The 27,560-nt window shown below is 38.1% G+C and overlaps 2 protein-coding genes and 1 long non-coding RNA gene across 3 annotated transcripts; 1 reads left to right on the top strand and 2 right to left on the bottom strand.

Annotated features, from left to right (window-relative positions):
• Window positions 1-4,512: 4,512 nt before the first annotated feature.
• LOC132842457 (uncharacterized) lies at window positions 4,513-7,006 on the bottom strand. The gene is made up of 3 exons (XR_009648028.1): window positions 6,904-7,006; window positions 6,668-6,783; window positions 4,513-4,534 (listed from the first exon to the last, which is right to left on the bottom strand). It is a non-coding gene; the product is annotated as an uncharacterized LOC132842457 (long non-coding RNA).
• Window positions 7,007-9,053: 2,047 nt separating this feature from the next.
• On the top strand, window positions 9,054-17,509 carry maneal (mannosidase endo-alpha like). The gene is made up of 4 exons (XM_060864871.1): window positions 9,054-10,080; window positions 10,672-10,781; window positions 15,275-15,351; window positions 16,779-17,509. Exons 1-4 carry the CDS (start codon window positions 9,594-9,596, stop codon window positions 17,413-17,415), a joined length of 1,311 nt encoding a protein of 436 aa, XP_060720854.1. The 5' UTR covers window positions 9,054-9,593; the 3' UTR covers window positions 17,416-17,509.
• A 1,346-nt stretch (window positions 17,510-18,855) lies between these two features.
• Window positions 18,856-26,273, bottom strand: sf3a3 (splicing factor 3a, subunit 3). Its single transcript, XM_060865721.1, has 17 exons — window positions 26,029-26,273; window positions 25,358-25,405; window positions 25,168-25,220; window positions 24,920-25,025; window positions 24,768-24,840; window positions 24,596-24,687; window positions 24,427-24,509; window positions 23,438-23,576; window positions 22,780-22,848; window positions 22,557-22,624; window positions 22,371-22,478; window positions 22,211-22,280; window positions 21,875-22,039; window positions 20,966-21,076; window positions 20,424-20,514; window positions 19,257-19,312; window positions 18,856-19,145 (listed from the first exon to the last, which is right to left on the bottom strand). The coding sequence occupies exons 1-17, from the start codon at window positions 26,122-26,124 to the stop codon at window positions 19,068-19,070; spliced, it is 1,506 nt and encodes a 501-aa protein (XP_060721704.1). The 5' UTR covers window positions 26,125-26,273; the 3' UTR covers window positions 18,856-19,067.
• Window positions 26,274-27,560: the final 1,287 nt, after the last annotated feature.

Below are 27,560 nucleotides of genomic sequence, written 5' to 3'. Positions count from 1 at the left end.
GGTTTAGGATGTATCCAGTGTCTTCTGCTTCTTCTTTAATAAACAAAACGCTCTTTAATAATCCTCCTTGGCTGGGTCATGTAGTATAGATACTGTGTCTGGATCAACACTCCTGCCCCATGTCCTAACCCTAAGCATCTCAGGAACAACCCCCAACCCTTTCGGTCAAGTCCACGTGATGCTCAATTGCTGATAAATTGCGCATTCCGCGGTTATGGGTGCGATAGGTTCCATATTCACACGGTGACCAATCAGAGAGAGAGTAGGACCTGTACCTAAACTAGAAGGTCCTTGGGGAGATTTCTCTCTCAAACCACCCCCAACACACACACACACACACACACACACACACACACACACACACACACACACACACACACACACACACATCACCCTCTTCTGCTTTAAACAACCCTCAACCCCCCACTATGTTTGGCAATCTGAAAATATGCACCAAAATATTGCACCACTCCTAACGTTATAAGCACACTTTTATTACCCTGCATCATTATATTTATTTTACACAGGCATGAATTCAGATATATTGGTTTTGGTTTTATATATAGTTTTTGAATTTCCACCTTGCCTATAGGCTCTTTAGCTATTCGTTAAAAAAAAAGACAAATAAAAAAAAATTCAGATAAAAGAAAAAATCAATTCAGATAAAAAAAATTAAAAACATATTTGGTATCAATTTCATCAGGATTTAAAAAAAGTAATCTCACAACAGTAGATGATATAAAACAGAATATTAATATTATAGATATAGATAATTTATTATAATTCATTTATTATAGACAATAAATATTAAGATGTTAACAATGTTTTGTAATTTATTTCATACAACAATGGCAACTTCATGGTATAACACAACAATTATATATATATATATATATATATATATATATATATATATATATATATATATATATATATATTATTGTTGTTGTTGTGTTGTGTTTTTGTTTTTTTTATTTACAGCTTTTTTTATTTCCTGCCATTAACACAACACCAGCAGTTAAAACAACATATAATGACATGCTAGATCATTTAGGATATATATTCATTACAATTAGGCTTTTATTTTCATCAATGCCATTATTATATGTAAAAACATTACTCACAGGTAAAAGTTTTCTGGAGACAGAAACATACTTTTCCAGCAGGCTTCATTATTTATTTATTTGTTTGTTTGTTTGTTTGTTTGTTAAGTGAGCTTTTATGCAATATATTGCTTATTCTCTGACATTTTTTGAAAAATAATGTTGTTAAATATCAAAACACTTTTGTGCTGACACAGTAACAGAGTTTATAAATTTATAATTTTTTATAAAATAAAAATCTATAACAAAATACAAAACAAAATATTTAGGAGATAACTAGGAGAATCTTTAGGAGATTTACTGTTTTATTTAGCCTTTTGTTTAGTTTTATTTTGTGAATTTAGCCTTGTAACTACTAACAAATAAAAAAAACAGGCATTTTATTTATTATTCTTTTGTTTTGGGTCAACAAGTTGTTGTTCTAAAAACACATAGAGAATCAATTTAATGATTTATATGATTTTGGAATTAGCTGGGCTCTAGAAAACAATTAGCCTCAAAAACAATTAGCCTACATATAAATACTGTACCATAAGCAAAGACCTAAGTCTTCTCTCTAAGTGGATAGTTTTGAAAGATCTATAGCTTTAGTAATTTCACACAAATAAATGGACAATATGCTACACATTAAAAATTGTTTATGAGATTAATCTGCACTGAGGGAATCCGTGGATTATTTTAATAGAATACAATTTTGTAGAATTTATTCTCCTGGAATCTAGCTAAAATTACAAATATATTACAAATTCATACATTTTTATAGACTTTGTTTTTGATTTATGAAAGTTTGGATTAAAGCCCATTAGATTCAATTAACCGGTCATGACAATGAAACAAATATGAAGTCACCGATAAACATAACTTCAACTTTAAAAGAGGTGTGTTGTGTAACAAAAAATAGTATTTCTCAGACCCCTGTGGATTCCCAGACACCATCCTGAAGACCATGATGGTAGAAATTATTAAAGTAGTAAAGAGAGAAGGAAATACTACCAATACTAAACACCAAACAATTTATTTATGATAAATTATTTTGTTTATATGTACATTATATATTGTGTGTAACCTACTACCTGTTTTCCATCTCTTTTCAAGCATAAAGCTATCAGATGCATCATCTGATCAGTGTTTCTGAGCCAATTTCTTGTGCAAAAGTGTCTAAAAGTAATATTTTCTTTCCTTTTTCTAAAGTACATCAACGTATACTTGAAGTGTCTTGTGCAATACAAGAACAACATCTACGTAGTCATGATCTAAACTTAATCTACTGTATATTCATATCTACTCCAATCAGCCATAACATTAAAACAACCTGGTTAATATTATAGAGTTCCCCATTGTGCCAGCAAAATGCTTACTCACCAAGGCATGGACTTTAGAGCACCAAAGTGATTTGTTAATTCCTATAAGTTGTGAAATGGGACCACCATAGATCAGACTTATTTGTTCAGCACATCCCAAAGGTGCTTGATTAGACGGAGATCTGGAGAAATTGGAGAAACTTTTTGTCATGTTCCTCAAACCATTTCAGGTGGCAGGTTTTGGCATCTCTGTTTTGGAGATGCTCCAGGCCAGTTATTGCAATTAAGCTCTTGTCAAAGTCACTCAGATATTTAATCTTGCCCAATTTTCCTGGCTCTAAAATATTAACTTCAAGAACTGAATGTTAAACTTTACAGAACTTACACCATAATGAGATAATCAATCAATGTAGTTTATAACTTCACTGAAAGTTGAAAGTCAAAGTCACTGAAATTCAGTACATTCAGAATATTAATTATGGACAAGTTAATTAAATTATGGACAAATTAATTAAGTTAATTATGGACACAAACCATACAAATCTTACAAATATTAGTATTTAGGTTAGGTCGTGATCTAATAAACACATCAAAGTACATATATCAGCTCTGGGACCAAACAACAGACAGCACATCAAGCAACTTACCCTGACTTTGCTACACGTTCCACTTTCATTTCAGCCTCTCAGTAATCCAGACAGTCAGGATATTGAAGTATGAGCCTAGCAATGACTTTCGGATGCATTTTATACTTTAGTGTGAATTCATGCACAGCAATGAGTCACACTGCCGTTGTGGTTGACTTTATCAGGCTCCTAAGATGTGCATTGGTCTACTGTCTAATGAATCATTTAAACCTACTTCCCGCTTGTTATTAATCATCATCCCAAAACTCTCTACTTTAAAAGGAATCAGGTTGCAGAGTCTTTTATCTGAGCACCTGTTGTAGTGGAGAGTTACAAACTTGTGTGTTGTGTAAGCTATTAGTCATAAACCCCTTTCTAATTAATAAAGGGCTTTACATGAGGAGGAAATAGAAGACAGTTGGACAATCGGTATGACTCATGAGACACAGAGACGGCAGTTGAACGGAAAGCAGGAGTCAGTATTATAGAGATGCTCGGAAGAAGCTGGGGATAAAAGGATACATTAGATGGAAAAGAAACGTCTAAATATGTTTACTTATCTCTTCAGAATGAATAAAGTGAGATATAAGTAAATATGTAAAAAAAAAAAAAAAAATGTAGGATGGCATTAGATGTATATTCAATTCGATTTGATTCGGTTTTATTTGTATTGCGCTTTTAAAAATGGACAATGGACAGCTTTACAGAACATAAGAAACATAATACAAAAAGTTTAATATTATAAAAAAGATTAATATCATACAGGGGGGCACGGTGGCTTAGTGGTTAGCACGTTTGCCTCACACCTCCAGGGTCAGGGTTCGATTCCCGCCTCCACCTTGTGTGTGTGGAGTTTGCATGTTCTCCCCGTGCCTCGGGGGTTTCCTCCGGGTACTCCGGTTTCCTCCCCTGGTCCAAAGACATGCATGGTAGATTGATTGGCATCTCTGGAAAATTGTCCCTAGTGTGTGATTGTGTGAGTGAATGAGAGTGTATGTGTGTGCCCTGCGATGGGCTGGCACTCCGTCCAGGGTGTATCCTGCCTTGATGCCTGATGACGCCTGAGATAGGCACAGGCTCCCCGTGACCCGAGGTAGTTCGGATAAGCGGTAGAAAATGAATGAATAAGTAATATCATACAAAATTTAAAGATTAATATTTGACTTATATTTAAATGTGTTTGTATTTATCACCAGTGTACAAGTCTAAGGTAACTGCGGTGACTGTGGTGAGGAAAAACTCCCTTAGATGGAAGAGGAAGAAACCTTGAGAGGAACCAGACACAAAAGTTAACCTCATCATCATTGGGTGACACTGGAGGGTGTGATCATAAACTTATAAACACCGGAGAGTGTTATTATGAATAATGTGTTCTACAGTCAGATGCAGTCCATCAGTTGTGTATTGATTAGGAGGTTGTTGTCCTCAAAGACATGTAGTTAGCATCTTCTCTTTGAATCTTCATGATAAGGAACACAACTGGAGCTGGTACATCTGTAGATGCCTTGGGATGGGTAGAAAAAGAGAAGAAAGTGGAGAGGAATTAGCATAGCATAGTATATTCCAGGATAATGGAGGAAAGGTCATAATCCAGTGTAATAGGTGAAGAATCAGTGATATATGGTATATGGAGTTAAATGAAAACATGCTCAATTATATTTTGTTCACAAGAATTTCAAGAACAGGAAATGCATGTGATCTCACTGCATCTGGTGCTTGTCTGGTGTGCATAAGAGTAAATGTACATGAGTGTTTTTTTTTAAAGCAGATGTCACAAGTATTCACAATAAAAGCGTGTCTAGAATATGTTTTATGAATTGATAAAATTGTAATCACCTGAAATGATTACAAATTTGAGTAGAAAGCTATATTATTAGCTAGCTAGCATGACCATAGAGTGCTTTGTACATTATATTTCATGTATTGATTTGGTAGCCTCTTTCATCTACACTTAAATGATATAGCCCAAGATGCTGAAGGTTGGAAGCTTTGATATATGGGCACCAAAGTCAAGACATCAGAAGGTTTAGCCTTCTTTCGCCTCTCACATTGAATTGTCATATTTAATCAGAGGTAATGTTTGGTTCTCGACTGATCTCAGAGCATCTGATCCTGATCCAACTGAAGATAGATATAAAAGTCTATTTTTCTCTCTCTCTCTAACTCCAAAATTACCAGACTGTAAATTCTTGTATGTCATCCAATAGCTATGATATAAATATAAGAGTATATGCAGAAACATACTATATAAATTATGTGAATTTTTTTTTTTTTTTTACATCTAGACTACTTGTAATATTGCTGGTTGCGGTAATAATAGCTGATTGGGTTACAAGTCCCTCATGTGGCTATAAGTAAATAATTAATGTCAGTTTAATTTTAAGATATTGTATCGTCAGGTTCATGCAGGTTAAGACAGTAAGCTATTAAAATGCACTGAAACAAAGCAGAAAAAAAAACAATGAATGAAGAGTTACAGCCTTCACCACTGCTGAAGGTGAAGTTCAGTATTCTATTCCAGCAGTAAATTTCAGTTTCATTTCTATACTGCATGCAGTGACTACACCAGGCAGCTGGTTGCATTTGGTAGGCTTTATTTAAATGAGTCAATTGTAGAATCACTATGGAGATCTCCATGGAGACGAATTGCTCTTGCCCCAGTGGCAACCAGGAAGGAGGTCTTGATGTGACCTGAGTCAGTCAGAGGTGCCTGAGGACAATGATCCGGCACGTGGAAGTGTGTATACACACACACACACATTATATATGTATATATATTTATATACATGTCTTTGTGTCACTGTGAAGACACAAAATATCATTGTTTCTATTCTTGTGTGAACACTTTATGTGCACACTTTTATATAAATACATATCTTACATACCTTCTCTCTCTCTCTCTCTCTCTCTCTCTCTCTCTCTCTCTCTCTCTCTCTCTCTCTCTCTCTCTCTCTCTCTCACACACACACACACACACACACACACACACACACACACACACACACACACACTCATTGTATTCTGTGCAACATATTATGCATTTATGTATAAATTTGTGTCTGTGTGTGTGTTTGTGTGTGTGTGTGTGTGTGTGTATTTAGCATGTGTTTGTGTGTAAACAACATTGACAACAGACTGAACATCAGGCAAGCATCCCAAAAGGAAAGATGTCAGCTCAGTGCTCTCTCAAAGTCCCCATGGAATCAGTACATAATCAATAATTTAAATGCTGGTGTGAAATGATTAAGCTCAGTCATAATCTGACTTCAGTTTTCTGTCCATCAAGGCTCACACTTTAACACCACAAGATTTATGACCCAACTGACTAAAGACATATCATATCTATATGAGTTTTTATATAAAATCAGTTACACTTTCTGCTCTTGATACTTATTCTGTTCTACTCACAATTTATTTATTTGTTACTTTATTTAACTTTTCTTTTGTGTCATTTAATTCTTGCTTGTTATGGTGTAAGCAACTGCTGAGTCAAATCCCTCGTAAGCAGTTCTTACTTGGGCAATAAACCTGATCCTATATTGTTCCATAATGTGACAAGGGACAGAAAGAAGAATAAAGAAAGACAAACAAAATCCAGAACAGAAGAAAGATCAACAATAATACACATGTTCAGCACCTTGGAGAGCTCTATCTCCATCATTTCAGCTTCACCTGAACAACCAGTAGTAGTCCTTTACACCCGGACAGTCCAATATCTATGATATATGTTCAGTATGTAATGGGATCTAAGCTCTTCCAAGAAGAAAGAAATACAATAACATGTCAATAATTAAAGGTACAAGGCTCAACGTACAATGAGTCATTACTCTTCTCCTTATTTGCACCCAGGTGGTGCACAGAATTTTCACTTACCTCATTATCACAAGTGAGACAGGATACAACTAAGTATGATTTTAGCTTGATGCTATTCTTAGTCACTGACCTGGTGAACTAGCATAAGGATCTTTTTTTTTTTACTTGAGACTACAAAGCTCATCTGGAGGTCTGGCTTTAATGATTCTCTAATATTGATATTATAGTTATCTAAATATTTCCATCCCTCTTTATAACATTAACCCAGCTTATCACTTAATCACAGTGTATACAATGTTTACACAATGATGATTTGATAGAAGCTTGTAATAACAATCATACTTTGATCCCAGTATCAGAAGAACATCAGGAATAATAATTTTTAGAATAGTGTTCTTTTTAAGATTCTTTAAATATTTCCACTTTATTTATTATTAAATTATAATGATTGATCCAGATTAAATACTATATTTTCTAACATGTAGTAAAGGACTTCTTCTTTCCTTAATCTTACTGCCCCCTGGTGGCAGTACAAACACACATCATAACAACTTTAACACCTTTATTTTTTATTTATTTATATTGTTTATTTTATTTTATATAGATTTATTTGGCATCGTAGCATTTCCTTTTCAGTCATTTCTTTTTATCCACTGAGTTAAGCAAGAGGTGCAAATTGAAATTCAGTGTGCCATTATAATGACTAGGCTTAAACATGGCTAGATTTATCTAATGACTTGAATATTTAGTTAATTGTTCTGGGGAGAAAGAGCTCAGACGTGCATATTCAAAATGTTCAATTCAATTCAAATGTATTTGTATGGCGCTTTTTACAATTGACATTGTCTCAAAGCAACTTTACAGAACATAAACATAGAACAAAAGGTTATTATGAAGAATAATATAAAAATTTATATAATACAAAATTCATATTATATTAGATATATTTAAATGTTTTTGTATTTATCCCCAATGAGCAAGTCTGAGGTGACTGTGGTTAGGAAAAACTCCCTTAGATGGTAAAGGAAGAAACCTTGAGAGGAACCAGACACAATGGGAAACCCATCCTCATATGGGTGACACTGGAGGGTGTGATTATAAATATACAGTCTGACAAATGTATTGATGCAAAAGACCACATGGAGTTCACATCTCCTCTTTATTATCGCAGATTCTAACTACAGCTGGTAGATCTCTAGATGCCTCAGGATTCTCAGAGTCAGCCTCATCTCAGTGGAGGTCCAAAATCTTCACAAATATCACAAATCATAAATTAAATCTGGTGCTATATCTGCTGACTCAGCAATTCATCAGTGCCCAAAGCTGTTCACATGACTGAATATTCCTTTAACACCACCGTTCAAAGTATTTGTGTTGCTAATTTTTGATAGCAAAATCTTCACATGGTTGGATTTTTTTTTCACGTTTGACTCCTAAAAATGGGGTATTTTGTATTGTATTGAGGGTTTTGTAGCTGATTGAAGCTCAGTGTGGAGGACATGGTTTATAATCAGTGTCATATGACCTGCTTATCAATTTTGCACCAAAACTAATATCCAATCAGTGCATATTTGATATTATGTTGCAGACCAGGATCAGAAAATTTTATTATATTAAATACAAATGTCTAATGAGAGATTATTACACACCCCTGCTATCCCATGAAACAATCCAATTGTTTTAATAGTTAAAAAAACAATTATGAAGTAAGTATTTTTTCCAATACGTGTTTTTCATGGTGTGTCATTTCTATTTGTCTAAATAGTCGTCAGTTTTTCATCCTTAACACTTTGCTGATCAAGAGAAGATTAAACAAGCATTAAGCTTCAGAGTTTGTCTTAATATTCTTACATGCCATGTTCAGTGAGGTGATGGGTAAAAAAATGTTGATATCAATGTTGTCAATCGTCCACGTTAAAGAATAACAAGAAACTACAATTTGATAGTTTGTAGTTTATTTACACTACAAATAAAATTTTCCCAATCCCCGCCCCTTTGAGAGCAGAATCATCCAATCAGAGAGCAATGATGCTGCAAAGCTTTTCAGCGACAAGAATATGGTGGGATCCCAAATGCCTCCTATTAGACACAAAGTGCACTACGTGGAGCGGAGCATCCTTTATTTAGTACCCTATAAAAGGGCACTTACATAGTAAAAAAGCCGTCATTTGGGAATCTTAAAAATGCAGAAAATCCTGCTATCCTCTTCATCGACCAGTGGACCGGAAGTCTTTATGGAGTTGATCGATTCCATATATTTGACATCAAAACAGATTAAAGACCAGGACTCGGGAAGAAAGAGATGCAAGAATAAATATTTGTAGCAGCCTTTAATGGATGAAGAAGAAAAGATGGAACATCAAAAGAAGCATCAGTCGTGGAATGGAAATAAAAAACAGTCCGCCGGGATTGAGGAAAAACCTGCCTTTCGTCTTATGGAGGTGGATAAAGCCGAGCTGGCATTTTGAAATGAGATGGATTTAACTAAAATTAGATATTAAAAAAATATATATCGGTTGCACTTTTCCCCCATAGATTGCATGAAGCGCATTTACGCAGCAAACATGTACATGGATCCAGACCCTTTATCTACATAGGGTACGAAACAATTCGTACCCTGTTTACAGTTTTTTTAAGCAAGTGAGACCAAGTTTTGTATCAACAGTGCTATTATTATTATTGTTGTTGTTGTTGTTGTTGTTGTTGTTATTATCAAAAGCCTGAGTCTTTCAGCACCGTAGACAGCAGCAATGTCTCGCTTGCGCAGGAAGTTCTGCGTGGCCTTTTTCCTCTTCGCTCTTTTCATCTTCGGCACCATGATGGGTTTACGGACCCTCAAGCCCACTGATGGATTCTCAGATCTTGCACCAGGGATGGAGCTCGCACCCTTTGTGGGTGGGAAACTGCTGGACCAGCGACCAGCACCCAACCATGTGGACGTAAGCGACACTAAGGTCGTCTTATCCAAAGCTGGCCATGAGCACAGCATTTTCTACGACGTTCACATCTTCTATTATTTGTGGTACGGCGCACCGCCTGCGGACCACGGTTACATCCATTGGGACCATGTCCTCGTTCCTCACTGGGATCCAAAAATAGCTTCAAGTCACCCCAAAGGAAGGCACAATCCACCGGAGGACATTGCTTCCAGTTTCTACCCTGAGCTCGGACCCTACAGCTCGAGGGATCCCAATGTACTGGAGTCACACATGGCACAAATTGAAGCGGCTGCTGCAGGTATGCAGGTCTCATGTTTTTGTAAAATTCTGTATTTTTTTTTTCCAATCAATGATGGATGGCTTGGTGGTGCCACCTCACAGCTACAGGGTCCCTAGTTTGATCCTGAGCTCAGTTTACTCTTTGTCTGGAGTTTCTCTGTAGGTTCTCCCCATTTGTGTTTCTTCTGAGTTTTCTACTTTCCTCCCAATAGCAAGGTGGTAGTTTGGTAGATTGGGACAAAATTTCCTCTACTGTCTTTTTGTCCACAGTGTATTCCCACCTGACATCCAGTATTCCTAGGATAAGCTTGAGATTAGTATACAGCTATTACTCAAGAAGAATAAATGAATTTCACCAGTGATTTTACATGGTTTATAATTTATTAAAGGTTATGGTGACTTTGGCATTAAATGTGCAATACACAAATGAGCTAGCAATCACCAAACACTGTATGGGGTGTAAAAGCAGGGCTGGGAAAGTCTATATGCAGAGGTTTTACTTTAATGTCAAACGCAAGAAGTTATTACATAATTATGACATCATAAATTCGTGTGGAATTTCAATAAGCAGCTCAGACCATGAGAAAATTATTCATCTTCATTTTGCTAGGTGTAGTCGTTCTCTCTTGGTACCCTCCTGGTGTGGCTGACGAACACGGAGAACCTACCGAGGATCTGGTGCCTTCCGTAATGGACGCTGCCCATAGGCACAGTCTCAAGGTAACTGGTGAGCGACAACACTTCTTTTATTATTTGTACCTTTTTAATAGGGCATTTTAAAAATACAGTAGCAGCCCTTTCAATATTAATGCATGTTCATGTATACTCTTGCACGCATATGATGTTATTGTTAGTTTAAATTCATGGTAAGAGTTTGTAGTATTTATGATGACCACATTATTGCTTACTAGACAGTGTGTTTCTAGGTTTGGGACTTGTATAATCTGCGAATTATTTGGGAACTAATAATTAATTAGGCTGACAATAAATGAGGGGGGGAATGGTCAGAACAAACCAAATCACTTAAGACAGAAGATATAATAAAGAAAGAGGAAATATTTCAGCCATATTTCAACCATATATTTTTCCTCACATTAGGAGGCAAAATATTATTGTAAGTGGCCCACAAGCTTAGTGGTCAGCACATTTCCCAAACAACTCCAGGTTTAAGGGTTTAATTCCTGCCTCTGCCTTTACTGTGTGCCAAGGTTTCATGTTCTTCCAGTGCTTCAGGGGTTTCCCCTGGGTACTCCATTTACGTTTACGGCACTTGTCAGATGTCCTTATACAGAGAGACTTACATCTCATTTATACAGCTGAGCAATTGAGGGTTAAGGTCCTTGCTCATTGTCCCAGGAGTGGCAGATTTGTGGCCCTGGGATTCAAACTCCTTAACCATTGAGCTACCACAGTTCCAGCTCCAGTTTCCTTTTCCCAGTCCAAAGACATGCACTGTAAAATAACTGCCATCTCTAAATTCCCCATAATGTGTGAATGAGTGTGTGATTGTGTGTGAGATTTTTCCCTGCGATGGGTTGACACCCTATCCAGGGTGTCGCTCCAACCTGCCTCTTTTCCCTCGAGTCCCCTGGGATAGACTTCAGGTACAGAAAATGGATGGATGTTATTGTATTGCATAGGTTACATGGTTTCCCATTTCATTCACAGTCAGTATAATATACAAAACCTAAATACTGCAACAGTGTTCTTTAAACAAAAGTACATAAATCAGTTATCAAATGATGTGTAGTTTGATCATCCTAAATGAGAATGTATGATTCTTTATTTAAAACTTGAACTATTAAAACAATCTCATTCCAAGACAGTTTATTAATAACAAATATCAAATGTCTTAAAGTGCACCATGACCATTGAATTAGAATGGATTGTAAACTGAAGTGTGCTGGGAATAGGCATTGTAAAGATGATACAGTTATATGAAAGTGTGTTGAAAGCACAGTGATGAAAGAGCTTATCCCTGAGCTAAGCAGAAAGATGATTCAACAGGCACACAGGGAGAACCGAAACCTTTCATTTGGCGAATGTGTGTCAAAGCAAAATGCTTTAAAGTGCATGTCTGTCTGTCTGCTGTCTAACTGTATGTCTGTCTGTCTCTCTGTCTGTCTGTCTGTCTGTCTGTCTGTTGTGTACCATCAAATGAATGAGTTTTCTGCCTTAACACCCATCCAGAAAGAAGCAGTTAGTTAGATGAAAAGACTGAAAGAGAGAGAGCATGTGAGTGAGACTGAAAGAGAGAGAGAGAGAGAGAGAGAGAGAGACTGAGACTTTGACCACAAAGGTCCAGTGAATGGTGCTTTGCATTTTGGTAATTTTATATCTCTTGTTGTGACCTTCCTGGACCTTCAAGAAAGACTAAACCATATTTCATCATTTACAGCCACACGCAATAGCAAGGACGTTGAAGAAAAAATATTATTGCCATGGTAACGGTTTGCAAGGACATTACAGCAGTGACACAGTGGAAAATCAGTGGGTGTCCCACCTTCACCATAGGGAAAAGAATCCTGGTTTGTGATTGATTGTCTCTGATATAGAGATCTCTCACATTAGAGAACATGAGCATTATTACAGGGTAAATCTGCTCCTCACATCCCTGTCTCAGTGGCTTCTTATGACTGTGTGGTCCTCGGGAAGTAGTTTACATTAACTTTAAATACTGCACCGACAAAGTGAATAACAAAATGTTAAAAAAAAAAAAACACCCACCAAAATAGAAAGGAGGAACAGAACAAATGAAATTGATCGTTTTCCCAGTAGCATCACATCATTAAAGTGTTTTAATGTATAACCAAATTTTATTTGCCAATGATTATTCATTTACAATGACGTTTACGGCATTTGGCAGACCCTTTTATTTCTGAGTGACTTACAGAAGTGTTTTTATAGACTCCATCAATGAATACATCGATACTGGTTCACTAGGTCACAGATTAATAATCCCATCAGTCTAAAAACTTTGCTGAGAAGAAATACAGCAAGAATAGACTTGAGACTTGATCGACAGGGACGTCTATATCTCCTGTCATGTAAACATTATACAAAGAGGCATATAGAATTACACAATCAGGTCACACTGAACAGGGAACGTCTTTAAAATCAGTCTGTAATGTAAATCTGCATCAATGACACGTTTCCTCAATCAGTCCTGGATTCAGACTCAAGGAATTGGGCCAAGTTTAAAAAAGCTCCAATGTAATTTCTAATTAAAGTACATTCTAAGCTCCTCTTGTCTATTTTTCTGAACCTCCATGCAGTGATGGTATACTTTGTTGTATAGCACCAATAAAATGTTTGGTATATAACAAGGTACACAATATGTATAAATATTGACACACAAGATATACATTCATTCATTCATTCATTCATTCATTCATTCATTCATTTTCTACCACTTATCTGAACTACCTCGGGTCACGGGGAGCCTGTGCCTATCTCAGGCGTCATCAGGCATCAAGGCAGGATACACCCTGGACGGAGTGCCAACCCATTGCAGGGCACACACACACACACTCTCATTCACTCACACAATCACACACTACGGACAATTTTCCAGAGATGCCAATCAACCTACCATGCATGTCTTTGGACCGGGGGAGGAAACCGGAGCACCCGGAGGAAACCCCCGAGGCACGGGGAGAACATGGAAACTCCACACACACAAGGCGGAGGCCGGAATCGAACCCCCAACCCTGGAGGTGTGATGTGAACGTGCTAACCACTAAGCCCCCCACAAGATAGACAGTAGTGTGAAAAAGTGTTGGCCCTCTTCCTGATTTTTTATTTTTTTTTGCATGTTTCTCACACTTTAATGTTTCAGATCATCAAAAATTTAAATATTAGTCAAAGATAACACAAGTAAACACAACATGCAGATTTTAAATGAAGGCTTTTATTATTAAAGGAAAACAAAATCCAAACCCAAAAAATCCTGAAGGACAGTGTGTGGCCATCTGTTCGTGACCTCAAGCCGAAGCAAACTTGGGTTTTACAGCAGGAAAATGATCCAAAACACACCAGAAATTCCACCTCTGAATGGCTGAAGAAAAAACAAAATGAAGACTTTGGAGTAGCCTAGTCAAAGTTCTGACCTGAATCCTATTGAGATGCTGTAGCATGTCCTTAAAAAGGCAGGTCATGCTCGAAAACCCTCCAAAGATGAGTGGAGGTTTAGGGGGCAAACACTTTTTCACACAGGGTTTGGATGTAGGTTTGGATTTTGGACCATGTAGATTTGGATTTTGTTTTCGCTTAATAATAAAAACCTTCATTTAAAAATTGCATGTTGTGTTTACTTGTGTTATCTTTGACTAATATTTCAATTTGTTTGATGATCTGAAACATTAAAGGGTGACATATGTGCAAAAAAAATAAAAAATCAGGAAGGGGACACTTTTTCACACCACTGTATAAATAACACATCAGTTTCACCGTCTCTGAATGATAAATATCTTTGAATTGGTTACCACTTGGCAAGGGTGGCTCAAGTGGTTATCGGAGCCCCAGTATTGATCGGAGCCCCAGCACTGCCATGCACTGCCACTGTTGGGCCCTTGAGCACGGTACCATCATGTATCATGGTGAAGGTGAAGAATGAATTTCTCTGTGCTGTTTGTACAAAGGCTTCTATTCTATTAAAGTCAGCATGTGTTGCTTTATTAAAATACTCAGCATAGTACTGATTGTTTTCTGGAACATCTCTCTGTATAAGAGCTTTTGTGATGGCGTACAGTTATTAATCAGTGCCCCTAGATAATACACTAATGATGCTCTTGCAGCTCATGCTCTCTAAGAATCTCTTTAAGGTCAAATCAATAATTGACCAGTCTCCGGAAATAACTACTGGAATTTAAAGAAAAAAGCCACACACCAATAAATAAACTTTAAATAACTGCTAGTCATTTTATATCATTTTATAACTTGTGATCAGATGTATCATGTCATATGACAAATATCTTTTGTGTTGAGCTTCCGAGTCTCGCCTCCATCTATCTCATTGATTAACATTCATTTTAGCAAGGACGACTGGCTTGACCTCAATCCAGGAACATAGCCAGCGGTGTTTAGGGCTCGTTTTTAGAGCAGTCGAAACCTGAGCTGAATCTGAATCTGGATCTTGGAGCCATTTTGTTTTGCATGATGTTCCCCAGTGTAAGGATTTCTTGATGATGGATGAAACCGTGTTCTGTTTCCAGGTGGCGTTTCACATCCAGCCGTACCGCGAGCGAACAGACCTCAGCGTGCATGACAACATCAGATACATTATTGACAAGTAAGTCAAATCCGAGCCACGGCCCAGGCTTTCGAAAGATAATAATACATAATATATAGACATACATCTGTCTTTAAAATGAGACGGAATGTTATTCAGATCATGGGTTGATCGTTAAGGAAAAAATATTTTAAACTTATTATGTAAATATTTATTCTGAATTTGTATATTCATGTTAAGTCTTTTGTCTGTTGTAAAGCGTTACAAAAATAAAACTGAATCGCATGACAAAAAAGACAAATTTGGATAAAAAAATTCTGCTATTAGAGAGTTTTAAAAAAAATTAAGTGAGTAAATATTAGTTTCTTTAGCAATTTTTCTTCTGTATGATAATTCCAGGTATTTCTGAAAAAGATCATCATAATAAGGGTTGAATTCCTAGATGCCAGATACTACAGCCAGTCTCTAGACTCCCCTCTGTGTACACCATCTGCCATAAAAGCAAACTGAACACAGACCGTGGGTAATAATTATCAGTTGCTCAACATTTAAAGGAAAACTCCTCGTGATAGACGTTAAACACGTTTAAAATATTTATTATGATATATATATGTAATATAAGTAATATAAGTATTGTACAATTTGGTTGATGTATTTTGGTTATATGAGAAGATGGAGGTTATGTTGCCACAGTGATGCCACAGGGGAGAAAATCAAACATCTCAAAAATAAATCATCCGACTCCGGATATTCGGCTCCGGCTAGTTCAGGATGGCGTCGATGGTGGTGTTATCGTGAAAGTTGAAGTTTTGGAAGCTGATCTGTTCGAGCAGAGTGTAGACTAAAAGACTAAAGCACTGCCACGTCATTTTCTTAAGGGAGAAATGAAGCAAGGGCTAAATCTCTCTGTACCAGATCTTACAGTATTACAGCATTATGTGCTACGGAGGAAACTAAAAAGCTAACAAGACGTTAAATACTTTTAACTGTGAGTTTCTTGGCAATATTAAATCTAAGATGTCATTTAATCTGCAGGTTCACTGATTTATGATTTGACCCTAGACCATTTGAGAAAAACAAAGATTTCATTGAATTGGAAAAATGTGTATGTACCAATCACTGCACTATATTTTATCACTTACTGTGCTGTACAGATATCAGACTCGGTCTCTGAATATCCTTGTACTGTATGTATATTACCTTCTATAATATATATAGAAGATATAATTATATAGAATGTAGAACATTAAATGTGTATATGCCACTTTAAGACTGCAGACACTTTTTTGCACTAGCTCTGGCTAGGAGTGTAAGCACTGGTATTCAGTTCAGACACTAATCCGTATTCCTTATATATATTATTTTTATGTCAGATTTTATGACACGGACAGCCGTAACACAATTCACTACATCTCTTACTGTGTATGCTCGTGTATGTGAGAAATAGAATTTGAATGATATTTAAAAAAAGCTACATTTTTTCACAGGTATGGAAATCATCATGCATTCTACAGATTCGAGTCCAGCGCAGGTCGAATCCTTCCCTTGTTCTATGTGTATGACTCATATCTGATCCCACCTGAATCCTGGGCTGAGTTACTGACCCAGCGCGGCTCCCACAGCCTGCGAGGAACGCCTTACGACGGGATCTTCATCGGCCTTGTCGTGGAGGAACGTCACAAGAACGACATCCTCGCCGGTGGCTTCGACGGCATGTACACCTATTTTGCATCCAACGGCTTTTCCTACGGCTCGTCTCATCAGAACTGGAAGACCATCAAAGATTTCTGCGATGGAAACAACTTGCTTTTCATGCCCAGCGCCGGGCCAGGTTATGTAGACACTGCGGTTCGGCCGTGGAACAACCACAACACGCGTAACCGGGTCAGCGGACGCTATTACGAGACCTCGTTGCAGGCCGCGCTGTCTGTGAGACCGGATATCATCACCATCACCTCCTTTAACGAGTGGCACGAAGGGACGCAGATCGAGAGAGCCGTACCTAAGAAGACTGCTACTCGTCTGTATTTGGACTACAAGCCTCATGAGCCTGATCTTTACCTGGAGATCACCAAGAAGTGGGCTGAACAATTTAGTAAGGAGAAAGAGCAGTGGTTATTGTGATGAAGGATTTAAAAATGTTGTTATGTTTAGCACAAATCCTATAAACTGTTCCGTTTTGTATTCAGCATGGTTTGATGAACAAGGTTTATTGTTCCCCCCGACCTCTGTCTGAATATTTATGGCTGGAAAAGTGTGAGCTCATCTTTCCTTGTAACCTGATTGTGTCTCAAGTGGTTCCTAATTAAAGAATTCACATCAACACCTAGCTTAATGTTCCGTATCTGATCATTGCGAAACGTTCATTTACGACTCATAAAGATATCCGTGTTTAAACGTCATAGTGCGATTCCTAGATGTAGTGAAAATAGGATTGAATTTATCCATGATGTCGAAGTCATTCATCACGCTGAGTTGCAGTATATTCTGCCAGAGCTGGCACGGCCGTGTGAAAGATTGCAGCTTCTGTCAGCAGTTTCAGCGCAGCAAAGCCAATGCACAAAGGAGTGCTGAAAGCTCATCCACTTTATTGCATAACCAAGACGCAGGACTATAAACCAAGCTGTGTGTGTGTGTGTGTGTGTATGTGTGTGCGCCCACGCACACTTGGGAGTTGGCAGTTTCCGTCAGAAACTTAACACAGTCATAAATCATTAATAGTGCATTTAGTATTTGAGGCTCCTCACTTCAATCCTGAGCTTGTGTTACTCTCTGTTTAAAGATGTTCATGTCTTCTCCAGTTTCCTCTGAGTTTCCTCATGCCTCCTAAAACCCAAAGTCAACACTCACTGTTGGCACATTAAACTGTGTTAGTGGTTCTTAAACTTTTTGGTGACTCACTCACCCACTCACTCACTCACTCCCACCCTCACTCACTCCCTTCCTCCCTCACTCACACTCACTTCCTACCTCACTCACACACTCACTTCCTCCCTCCTTCCCTCACATCCTCCAACCCTCCCTTTCCCCTCACTCACTTCCTCCCTCCTTCCTTCACTCACTCTTTCCCTTCCTCACTCCCTCCAACCCTCCCTCTTGCCCTCACCTCACTTCCTCCCTCCTTCCTTCACTCACTCTTTCCCTTCCTCCCTCCCTCCAACCCTCCCTCTTGCCCTCACTCACTTCCTCCCTCCTTCCTTCACTCACTCTTTTCCTTCCTCCCTCCTTCCCTCACACACTCACTTCCTCCAACCCTGCCTCCTTCCCCCATTCACTCTTTCCCCTCACTCCCTCCTTCCCTCCCTCACATGTTTGGGTCAACTCCCCCAGCCCCGCCCCCCTTAATTACATCATCAAATTAGCATCAAAACTTTAGCATGCTAACAAGTTAGTTTAATGCTCTGTGTTGCCCCCTAGTGGAATAACAGTAGAGACAGTTTGGAGCCTTTATGGCCTGAGTGTCATATGTTTAGCAATCGGGAACAAGAACGCAGTTTCTGATTAATCCAAATGTGTTCTGATAGACGACAGATCTATATTGACAAAAACATTGCACATGCTGGCTAAAGGTTCTTGGATTTATTGAATAACGAAATGAATACCTTTCTCATTTTTACAGAATGCACAATGGAGAATATTCTAATAATAAAAACATACAAATGTATTTTCAAAAGATACATACAAATAGTTGGGGAAAAAAAAAAAACGTGATCATAAGGGATCCTTAATGTTTTCAGGTGCAGGTCCTTCTGAAATGGTGTCTTTACAATGCTGATCTACAGCAGCCCCTGTCTCTTCAGATCCTCGTAGGTCTTCTTGTTGACCACGTTTCCACTGGAGTCTTCATACTCCTCCTAAAAAGGGGAAAACAGGAAGGAAGAATATATAAATGACATAGGGGCGGATTCATGGTTTTGTCTGAAGCGGCCATTGTGTGATTAGTGGATGTATGAGATGTAACTCACCTCTGTGTCCGGCTGCCACCTCTCTAAGGCCTTCTGTGACTTCAGCTTTGACCAAACTATATAAAACACACAAGGTGGAAAAACAGGAATCTTTATTAAGTGTCCGGTCTGGAGTTTCATCAAGCATGTCATGTCTTGGTTGCTTACAAATGGAGTGTAACTGCATGTGTGGAGGTCTGGGAAGAGCTGTTAAATGTCAGCTGACTGATTTACATCACTAGGTCACATTGTCTAAAGCCTTCTAACTAAGTGTGATTTCCTCCCCACAGTGAGAGACACACAGACACACGCATACCCAGAGAGAGAGAGAGAGAGAGAGAGAGAGAGAGAGAGAGAGAGAGAGAGAGAGAGAGAGAGCGAGAGAGAGAGCGAGAGAGAGAGAGATGCACAAAAGGAGAGAGAGACAGACATACAGACAGAGAGAGAGACACACACACAGACAGAGACAAAGACACGCACAAAAAGAGAGAGGGAGAGAGAGACACACAGACATCCACAAAAAGAGAGAGAGAGACAGACATGCACAAAAAGAGAGAGAGACACACACACAGACAGAGACAAAGACACGCACAAAAAGAGAGAGAGAGAGAGAGAGAGAGAGACACACAGACATCCACAAAAAGAGAGAGAGAGACAGACATGCACAAAAAGAGAGAGAGACACACAGACATGCACAAAAAGAGAGAGAGACACACACACAGACAGAGACAAAAGACATGCACAAAAAGAGAGAGAGAGAGAGAGAGAGAGAGAGACACACAGACATCCACAAAAAGAGAGAGAGAGACAGACATGCACAAAAAGAGAGAGAGACACACAGACATGCACAAAAAGAGAGAGAGACACACACACAGACAGAGACAAAGACACGCACAAAAAGAGAGAGAGAGAGAGAGAGAGAGAGAGAGAGAGAGAGAGACACACAGACATCCACAAAAAGAGAGAGAGAGACAGACATGCACAAAAAGAGAGAGAGACACACAGACATGCACAAAAAGAGAGAGAGAGAGAGAGAGAGAGACACACAGACATGCACAAAAAGAGAGAGAGAGACAGGCGGCGGACACAGACAGGCGGACACACAGATCTAAACAAAGCCTCATCGCTGACATGTTCAACACTAGTATCCATTTTACAGGGTTTGAAATGGTCTGTATTTGGACTCACGAGACACGGCGTCTTCAATCTGGGTGACGTTGGCAAAATGGGCAGTGTTCGGGATGCCTAAGCAGCGCATTCCATGTGCATGTCTCCATTCCTGGGAGAGAAAGAAATGATTTCTTTTTCATTCACAGTAAGCAGGAACGGCTTGAAAACATTACTGCAACACAAAATGTGCTGTAACTGTAATGTCTCATTATACAACAGCAGCTTCAGTCCATTTCATTTGCAGTTAAATGAAAGCAATATCAACACAAACAGGTTCTAATAAAATGCAATACGATTGAAAAGCAAAAAGAATCCCGAACAGGCAGAAATAAAGTATTTAATTATGTCTTGTACCTCGGCACTGTTCTCACTTCTGATTGGTCAGCAGGTGGTATAAGATTTATGAATAAACTTGGTCTAAACTAGAATCAATAACAGTTATACTAAAACTAAAGTATGATGTTTCTTTACACTAAAACACTAAAGCTGAACAGACTGAACTAGAACACCGGGATGGAAATTGTCCAAATCAAGCAGCAGATGACATTTAAAACACTCACTGCAAAGTGTCTCTGGAAGGCTTTAGGTCCTCTGTACGTGTAGTTCCCACAGATTTCACAGTTGTAGTTGATGTTTAGGCCATGAAGCTTGTAGAGCCAGTAAGGAATGGGCTAAAGAGAGACAATCTGTATGAGCAGGTGTTATAAAAACCACAACATAACTTAAAGGTGGGGTGCACGATGTTGGAAAAATGCTTCAGAAAACTGATTTGGGCCGACTAACAAAACAAACGTGTAGCCAATGAGCAGAAAGGGGCGTGAAACGGAGCTAATCCTTTCACGGGACAACTCACAGTACTACAAAAACGCATTTGTATTACCATTGTATTACTCATTGAGTTCATTTACTGATAAAAATATCACCTCGGTCAGCTGCCCCAGCAGGTTCCGTCATAATAGTTGCCTGGGTTACGTATGTAGGGGCGGAGCTATCAATACAGGGGTGACACCCATTTGGGTTAGGGGCGTGTTTGTTTTGGTGATTTTAAATGTCAACATTGGCTTTCAAACATCGTGCACCCCACCTTTAACACGTATCGAATTATAACCAATGTACAGCAACTTCTACGTTTCTTAAAGCTCTAGTAGGTTTGCTCGCTCATCCACAAGCATCTCAGGTCAATCAGAGGATCCTGATACAGATTACAGCCTGCATGGTGAGCATTGTGAGTAAACGTTCCAGGGTGTTTGCCCAGTCCTGTGGTTGTGTTGCCTAGCAACTAAAATAAAGTGTTTGCATGTGTAGTATAATATTAAAGAGCGCATCAATTCAAGGCAATAAGATAACTTTAGCCTAAAGGTGACAGGACGTAAGGATTATTTTAGTCGCCTCTTAGATATGAAATTTGCTTGTCTTGAGACAGAACATTCCAGAAGTTCTTCTGCCTTATTGCTGGGCCTTGCACTCACCTTGCCGTCCCAGCCCAGAGGCAGGTTTTTGGGATTGTAGATGATCTCGTTGTCCTCGTCTTCACTCTCGCTCTCACTAGGCTGCTCTTCGTCGTCCTCTTCGCGCTCCTCGCCCGTCCTCGCCTGCTTCCTCTGGACATTCTCATGTGTCAGCTGCCTCTGCTCCTGCAAGAACAAGCAGTGAGAGCAAAACGTTAGACTACATCCAACAGTGCTCTGTCCGAGTTATGTGTGAGTAACAGCAGAGCATTTCCCCAAACCGTTCCCATTTTACCCTGAGCAACAAAAAAAAAAAAAAAGAAGAAGAAAAAAAAAGAATTGTTAGAGCGCACAAACCCCCAAAATCTCCACGTATTCATAAATCTGAGCCTCCAGGAAGCCGATCTCCTTGTTCCGTTCTGTGTCCCTGTGAACGGAAAAAACGTTGTGAATGTTGTGTTCCTTTTATCAATCTGACATTTTGGTATATTTAAAGGAAACCAAATGAATCGCCTACTTCTTTGGTCCCTTGGCTTTAGGGTTTTTGGCGAACAGAGAAGGATCCAGTGACTCCAGAGATTTCCCTTTAGTGCTAAACAGTCTCTGTGCTCGTTCCTCCAGTGTGCTAAAGACAGACAAGTCACGTTATACACGAAGTTTGTATAAATCACTGGATTTAAAAGACACACACACACACACTTACCCCCCGCACTTTAAACCCAGAGCCATGAGAGCAGACTTTAACCTGTCCAAACCCAGTGATGCCAACTCCTGCAATTAATCACATGTCCTGTTAATAAAATAACCCAGACATCTCCAGCTGCTGGTTCATTAAATCATTTGCTATATGTGTTTGCAAATTTTGCTCTATATAAAATGAATTAAATAAAGGATGTGACAGAAATGACAGCGTGAGTGACATTTACCTCCCAGGAAGAGAAAGCAGACAAGTCCAGATGAGCACCAGCGTGAGTCAGAGCACTGCTAGCCTCTTTCTGTTACACACACACACACACACACACATCAGGTGTATCTCCTTCATGTATCAATCACCTAATCCTTTCATGCTAAAATCATTTATATGCAGATCATAAAACATAAAAATTACATAATACGACTTTTGAACCTGTCAACATGGATAAAAGGAAACAGATTGTCCCAAGTTTTGTTTCAGTAAATCTTATTATAAAAAAAAAAAAAAAAAAAACTAAATTTAACAATCAGGTCTAAAACATGTAAAGCTGAAAACAAAAAAAAAGTTTGAACAAAATGTAGAAGGTAAAAAAATTCCAATAAAAGGAAAACAGTAAAAAAGTAATAATAATAATAATTAAATAGCAAAATAAATAAATAAATAAAATAAAAACTAAGGTGTTCAAAAACATTTCAGTTCGTTTAGTTCGTTTTTTTTTAATGCAGGAAAGTTAGTACAGCTACAGACGTTTATTTACATTCATTTAATTAAACAAAATATAACAAGAGCCTTAAACTGAATGTCAGCATTTACATGATGTGTGTGAAAGGGTTCAGATTCACAGCTATAAACCATTGTGCTGTTTAACATGGTGTTAAAGTGAAACTCACAGGCCAGCCAGGAAACAAGCCGTTATCCCACTTCTTCTCAAAATCCTTCAGCACTTTCCCGTACAGATCGTTCTGATCCAGCAGAGGCTTCACTCGGTCTGTGTAACCCTGCAGGTAATCCAGCAGCATCTCCAAATACCTGCATGAACGTCACATCGTCACTAAATTCCTGCTCTAATATCTAATATGCTTCAAAGCCTACAATCAAATTCATCATCAATCGGTGCCAAATCCTCAAATCTGATTGGTTAGAAGGTGTTGAGTAATTTTCCCTGATTAATATGAATCATTTTTTATTAATCATTATAAACAGTTATCATTCATTCATTCATTCATTCATCTTCTACCGCTTATCCGATCTACCTCGGGTCACGGGGAGCCTGTGCCTATCTCAGGCGTCATTGGGCATCAAGGCAGGATACACCCTGGACGGAGTGCCAACCCATCGCAGGGCACACACACTCATTCACTCACTCAATCACACACTAGGGACAATTTTCCAGAGATGCCAATCAACCTACCATGCATGTCTTTGGGCCGGGGGAGGAAACCGGAGTACCCGGAGGAAACCCCCGAGGCACGGGGAGAACATGCAAACTCCACACACACAAGGTGGAGGCGGGAATCGAACCCCGACCCTGGAGGTGTGAGGCGAACGTGCTAACCACTAAGCCACCGTGTCCCCAACAGTTATCATTTTTGTAGTAAAAAAGTTATTTATGACAGTAAAATGCTGAAGATTTCATTAAGGAGGTTTATTTTAACTCTTAAGGAAGGAGTCTCCGGTGTCAATAATTAATACCCTTTCAACCACAGGGACATGTAGTTTTAGAACGTGCAGTGACTGGAAAATAATCAGCGTTCACGTGGTAACTAACTCCACCACTTGTTGGGACACCTCAGGTTATTTTCATGAGCCAGCATGTCACACTTTGCTTTATTCATTAGACTAAGAAGATTAACTATTACTCGCTCACTCAGTGACTCACCTTTTATACTCGGCGTTCTTCCTGTCTTTGGAGATATCAAAGAGCTGATCGAAGGATGACAAATACGAGACGTATTCCAGTTTCTGAAAACAAAGCATGACATGATGGCAACCCAAAAAAAAAAATAATAATAATAAAAATAAATGGAGTAGATGGACTTAAGCAATACCTCTGATCCTTTTAGATTGATGTACTTCAGGTAGCAGTCGTGTAGGTCTAGATATCGGCCGTACCCTTCCTCATCTGTGAACTCTACCAGATCTGTAAAAGACAGGATAATAAAAGATAAACAAAACATCTCAAAGAGCATATAAAGACATGTAAAGGCAGCTGGGACTTACTCTGTGCTTCCTCACTGAGGTTGTCTCTAGCCTTCATCAGCTCCTCAAACTCCACCGACATGGGCACACAGATCTGAGTGGAAGAGAATGTGTGTAAGAGCAAAATTCTCTGAGATTCACCTCAGATGCAGGAGGCAGTGAAGGTTCTGTACCTCATTTGGATGTTTCCTGTGGAATTCCTTAATCTGTTTTAGACGGTTATAGAATTCAGCAAACTCGTTTGGGCCGGATATAGCGCTCAGCTCTTCCTTTCTCAAACTGGCATAAAGAATTTGTGTGGGGGGGAAAAGAAACGTAGTGTTAATACAGAGCTAACAAGAAACAATTTACTTGAACCAATCTGTCAACTGGCATAGTTTGTTGGAAACGGAAGGCGAGGGGGAAAAAAATAGATTCTTACCCATCCTTGTCCTCATATCCATCTCTAAGGTTTCCACTCACTTCCATGTACCTCTATATAAAAAAAGAAAAACTCAAATCAATACATCTCATCAGTGTAACAACAGGATTAAAGATAGATTAACAATCATTAATAGTAAATAATTTTCACACACAGAGAGAGAGAGAGAGAGACAGACAGACAGACTTACATCCAGCATGGCTCGCGTACGATGATCAGAATTAATCTGGTCACGCAACTGCAATAAAGATATCACATTTACATTTCCAGCATTTTTTAGATGCTCTTATCCAGAGAGCATACCATTATTATATACACAACTGAGCGATTTAGGGTTTTAAGGGCCTTGCTCAGGGGCCCAGCAGTGGCAGCTTGGTGAACGTGAGATTCGAACTCACAGCTTTCTGATTGGAAGCTCGACACTTTAACCACTTTAAGAGTTTAAGAAAACTCTTAAATCTGCTAGAAGCCACTATTTAATACGATCCACGTCAGATTGATCATCCTGCTTCCACTTGTACGCCACGTCTATGGGACACAATACATCCAAATGTCTTTGTAAACACCTGATTATATCATTCGTGTGTTTGCTGACCAACCCGAGATTTAGTCTCCATAATGATCTCCAGTGTGGATTTGTGTTCATTTAGCTACAACAGTATGAGTGAGATCTGATACTAATATTGTACTAATGATGAGATCTGGGTTCGGTCGGTTTAAGATACGTATTATATCATATATTTTACCAAATTATACCAGTTTCTGCTGCTAATAAATGTTAGCCTAATTGTTTGTTTATACATTCATGCTAACAGTAAGGACTGTTAGCTACATTAGCCGGTTAGCTAATGATATAAATACCGTCGTTTTCTTGTGTAGCATCTCCTTTGTTTTGGCATCCATTAATCTCTCCAACTCCTCATGGTAGCGACGCTGCTGCTCTAAAATAGGCTCCATATTGGCGATATCTGCTTAAAAAACAGCTATATGAGATGAGACACCTTAGACTTGCCGTATTATGTAGCGTAGCTTAGCTTAGCTTAGCTTACGCGCGTGCAACGATGCAGGACAACCGTGCAATTACAACCGGGTGGCACAAAAATGAGCACAAACGTTCCGGGATCGTGTCAAACGTGTACGTGACAAAATAGTTTATAGAGAAATATATTTATAATTATATTTTATAGCAGTTAAACATTTTTTCACTTGTTCATAAACCTCTGGTGAAACAATCCAGCAGAATTCCATGTCATATTTGGACATCCGTCTGATCTGTAATTCTGCTTCCTTATATATCTAAGATTTTTTTTTTTTAAATTAACTTTAACTTATTAAAGTTTATAACTCATCAGACTGAACTGAGAATATTTAATTATTTATGGCTTTGATGAATATTAATATGAGACTTTTATCCTCAAACTGTCTTGTAAATGTATATTTCTTATTGTAATTATTCAGTGTAACAATACATGCTGGAATTAAAAAGAAATTTAAAATATCCAGTTATTAAATAATTTCCTGCTTGTCTGTAACATAAAATATTTCTTTATTTATTTATCAAGAAAAATAAAAGATGAGTATTTCAACAATCTAAAAGTTTTATAGAGAGAAAAGAACATAGAAACAAATTCAGAACCAGTCTGAAAAAAAAAAAAATACATTCTGCTCAATAATAAAGGTGAAAGTCAAAGCCAGCACATTTAGGGAACTGGATATAATATCAGCAAATATGACAACTTTTATTTACTTTTACACCCTCTTGTGGCCAGGATCATACGGGCTCATTAACATGTAACAGGAAAAAAAACAACCATACAACACACCTTCATAAACCTAAAGGACATATTGTCTGGGTTCTTTTGGACTCCACTGTATGTTATGATTATATATTACTATAAATAGAATGTTATCGTTTTGACTTTTGTGAAATAAGTTCAGTTCTACACATTTCAGTTCAGAAAATCCTCTAATTTTGATACAATACAGTCTCTAAATGTGACCTTGTGAAGGGGTTTCCCAAGCTAACACATGCACTCACTACTAACACCCCATTTATCACATAAGCAAAACAAACAACCAAAAAAAAAATATATATATAATATATAATATATGTAATTTGTATTATTATTTTACTTATATATAATATATTTATTTATTATTATTAAATATATATCATATTTAAAAATATATATAATAAATTAAACATTAAAATGTAAAAAATAAATAAATAATAATTAATAAATAAATAATAATTAATAAATGTTGATGAGGAGCAGTTGGATAATAGGAGAAAAGCAAGGAGAGAAATCATGTTTAAATCTGAAATTGGTGACATTTTGCTCAAATTATTCTTCAAGGACCTGTTTAGCTCAAGCCTCTCTGTACAAGTGTGG

Source organism: Tachysurus vachellii, chromosome 3, assembly GCF_030014155.1.
Source record: "Tachysurus vachellii isolate PV-2020 chromosome 3, HZAU_Pvac_v1, whole genome shotgun sequence".
In the NCBI taxonomy this organism is placed as follows: Eukaryota; Metazoa; Chordata; class Actinopteri; order Siluriformes; family Bagridae; genus Tachysurus; species Tachysurus vachellii.
The sequence above is the reverse complement of the archived record's forward strand: the minus strand, read 5'-3'. Positions and strand labels throughout refer to the sequence as shown.

Excerpts from the sequence above, each read along its gene's own strand:
- maneal (XM_060864871.1), top strand. The coding sequence starts at position 9,594 with ATGTCTCGCTTGCGCAGGAAGTTCTGCGTGGCCTTTTTCCTCTTCGCT. Across the intron at positions 10,081-10,671 it reads AATTGAAGCGGCTGCTGCAG|GTGTAGTCGTTCTCTCTTGG; the intron begins GTATGCAGGTCT and ends TCATTTTGCTAG. Across the intron at positions 15,352-16,778 it reads ATCAGATACATTATTGACAA|GTATGGAAATCATCATGCAT; the intron begins GTAAGTCAAATC and ends ATTTTTTCACAG.
- sf3a3 (XM_060865721.1), bottom strand. The coding sequence starts at position 26,124 with ATGGAGCCTATTTTAGAGCAGCAGCGTCGCTACCATGAGGAGTTGGAG. Across the intron at positions 25,406-26,028 it reads TGCTACACAAGAAAACGACG|TTGCGTGACCAGATTAATTC; the intron begins GTATTTATATCA and ends TCTTTATTGCAG. Across the intron at positions 22,479-22,556 it reads CTGGGTTTAAAGTGCGGGGG|CACACTGGAGGAACGAGCAC; the intron begins GTAAGTGTGTGT and ends GTCTGTCTTTAG.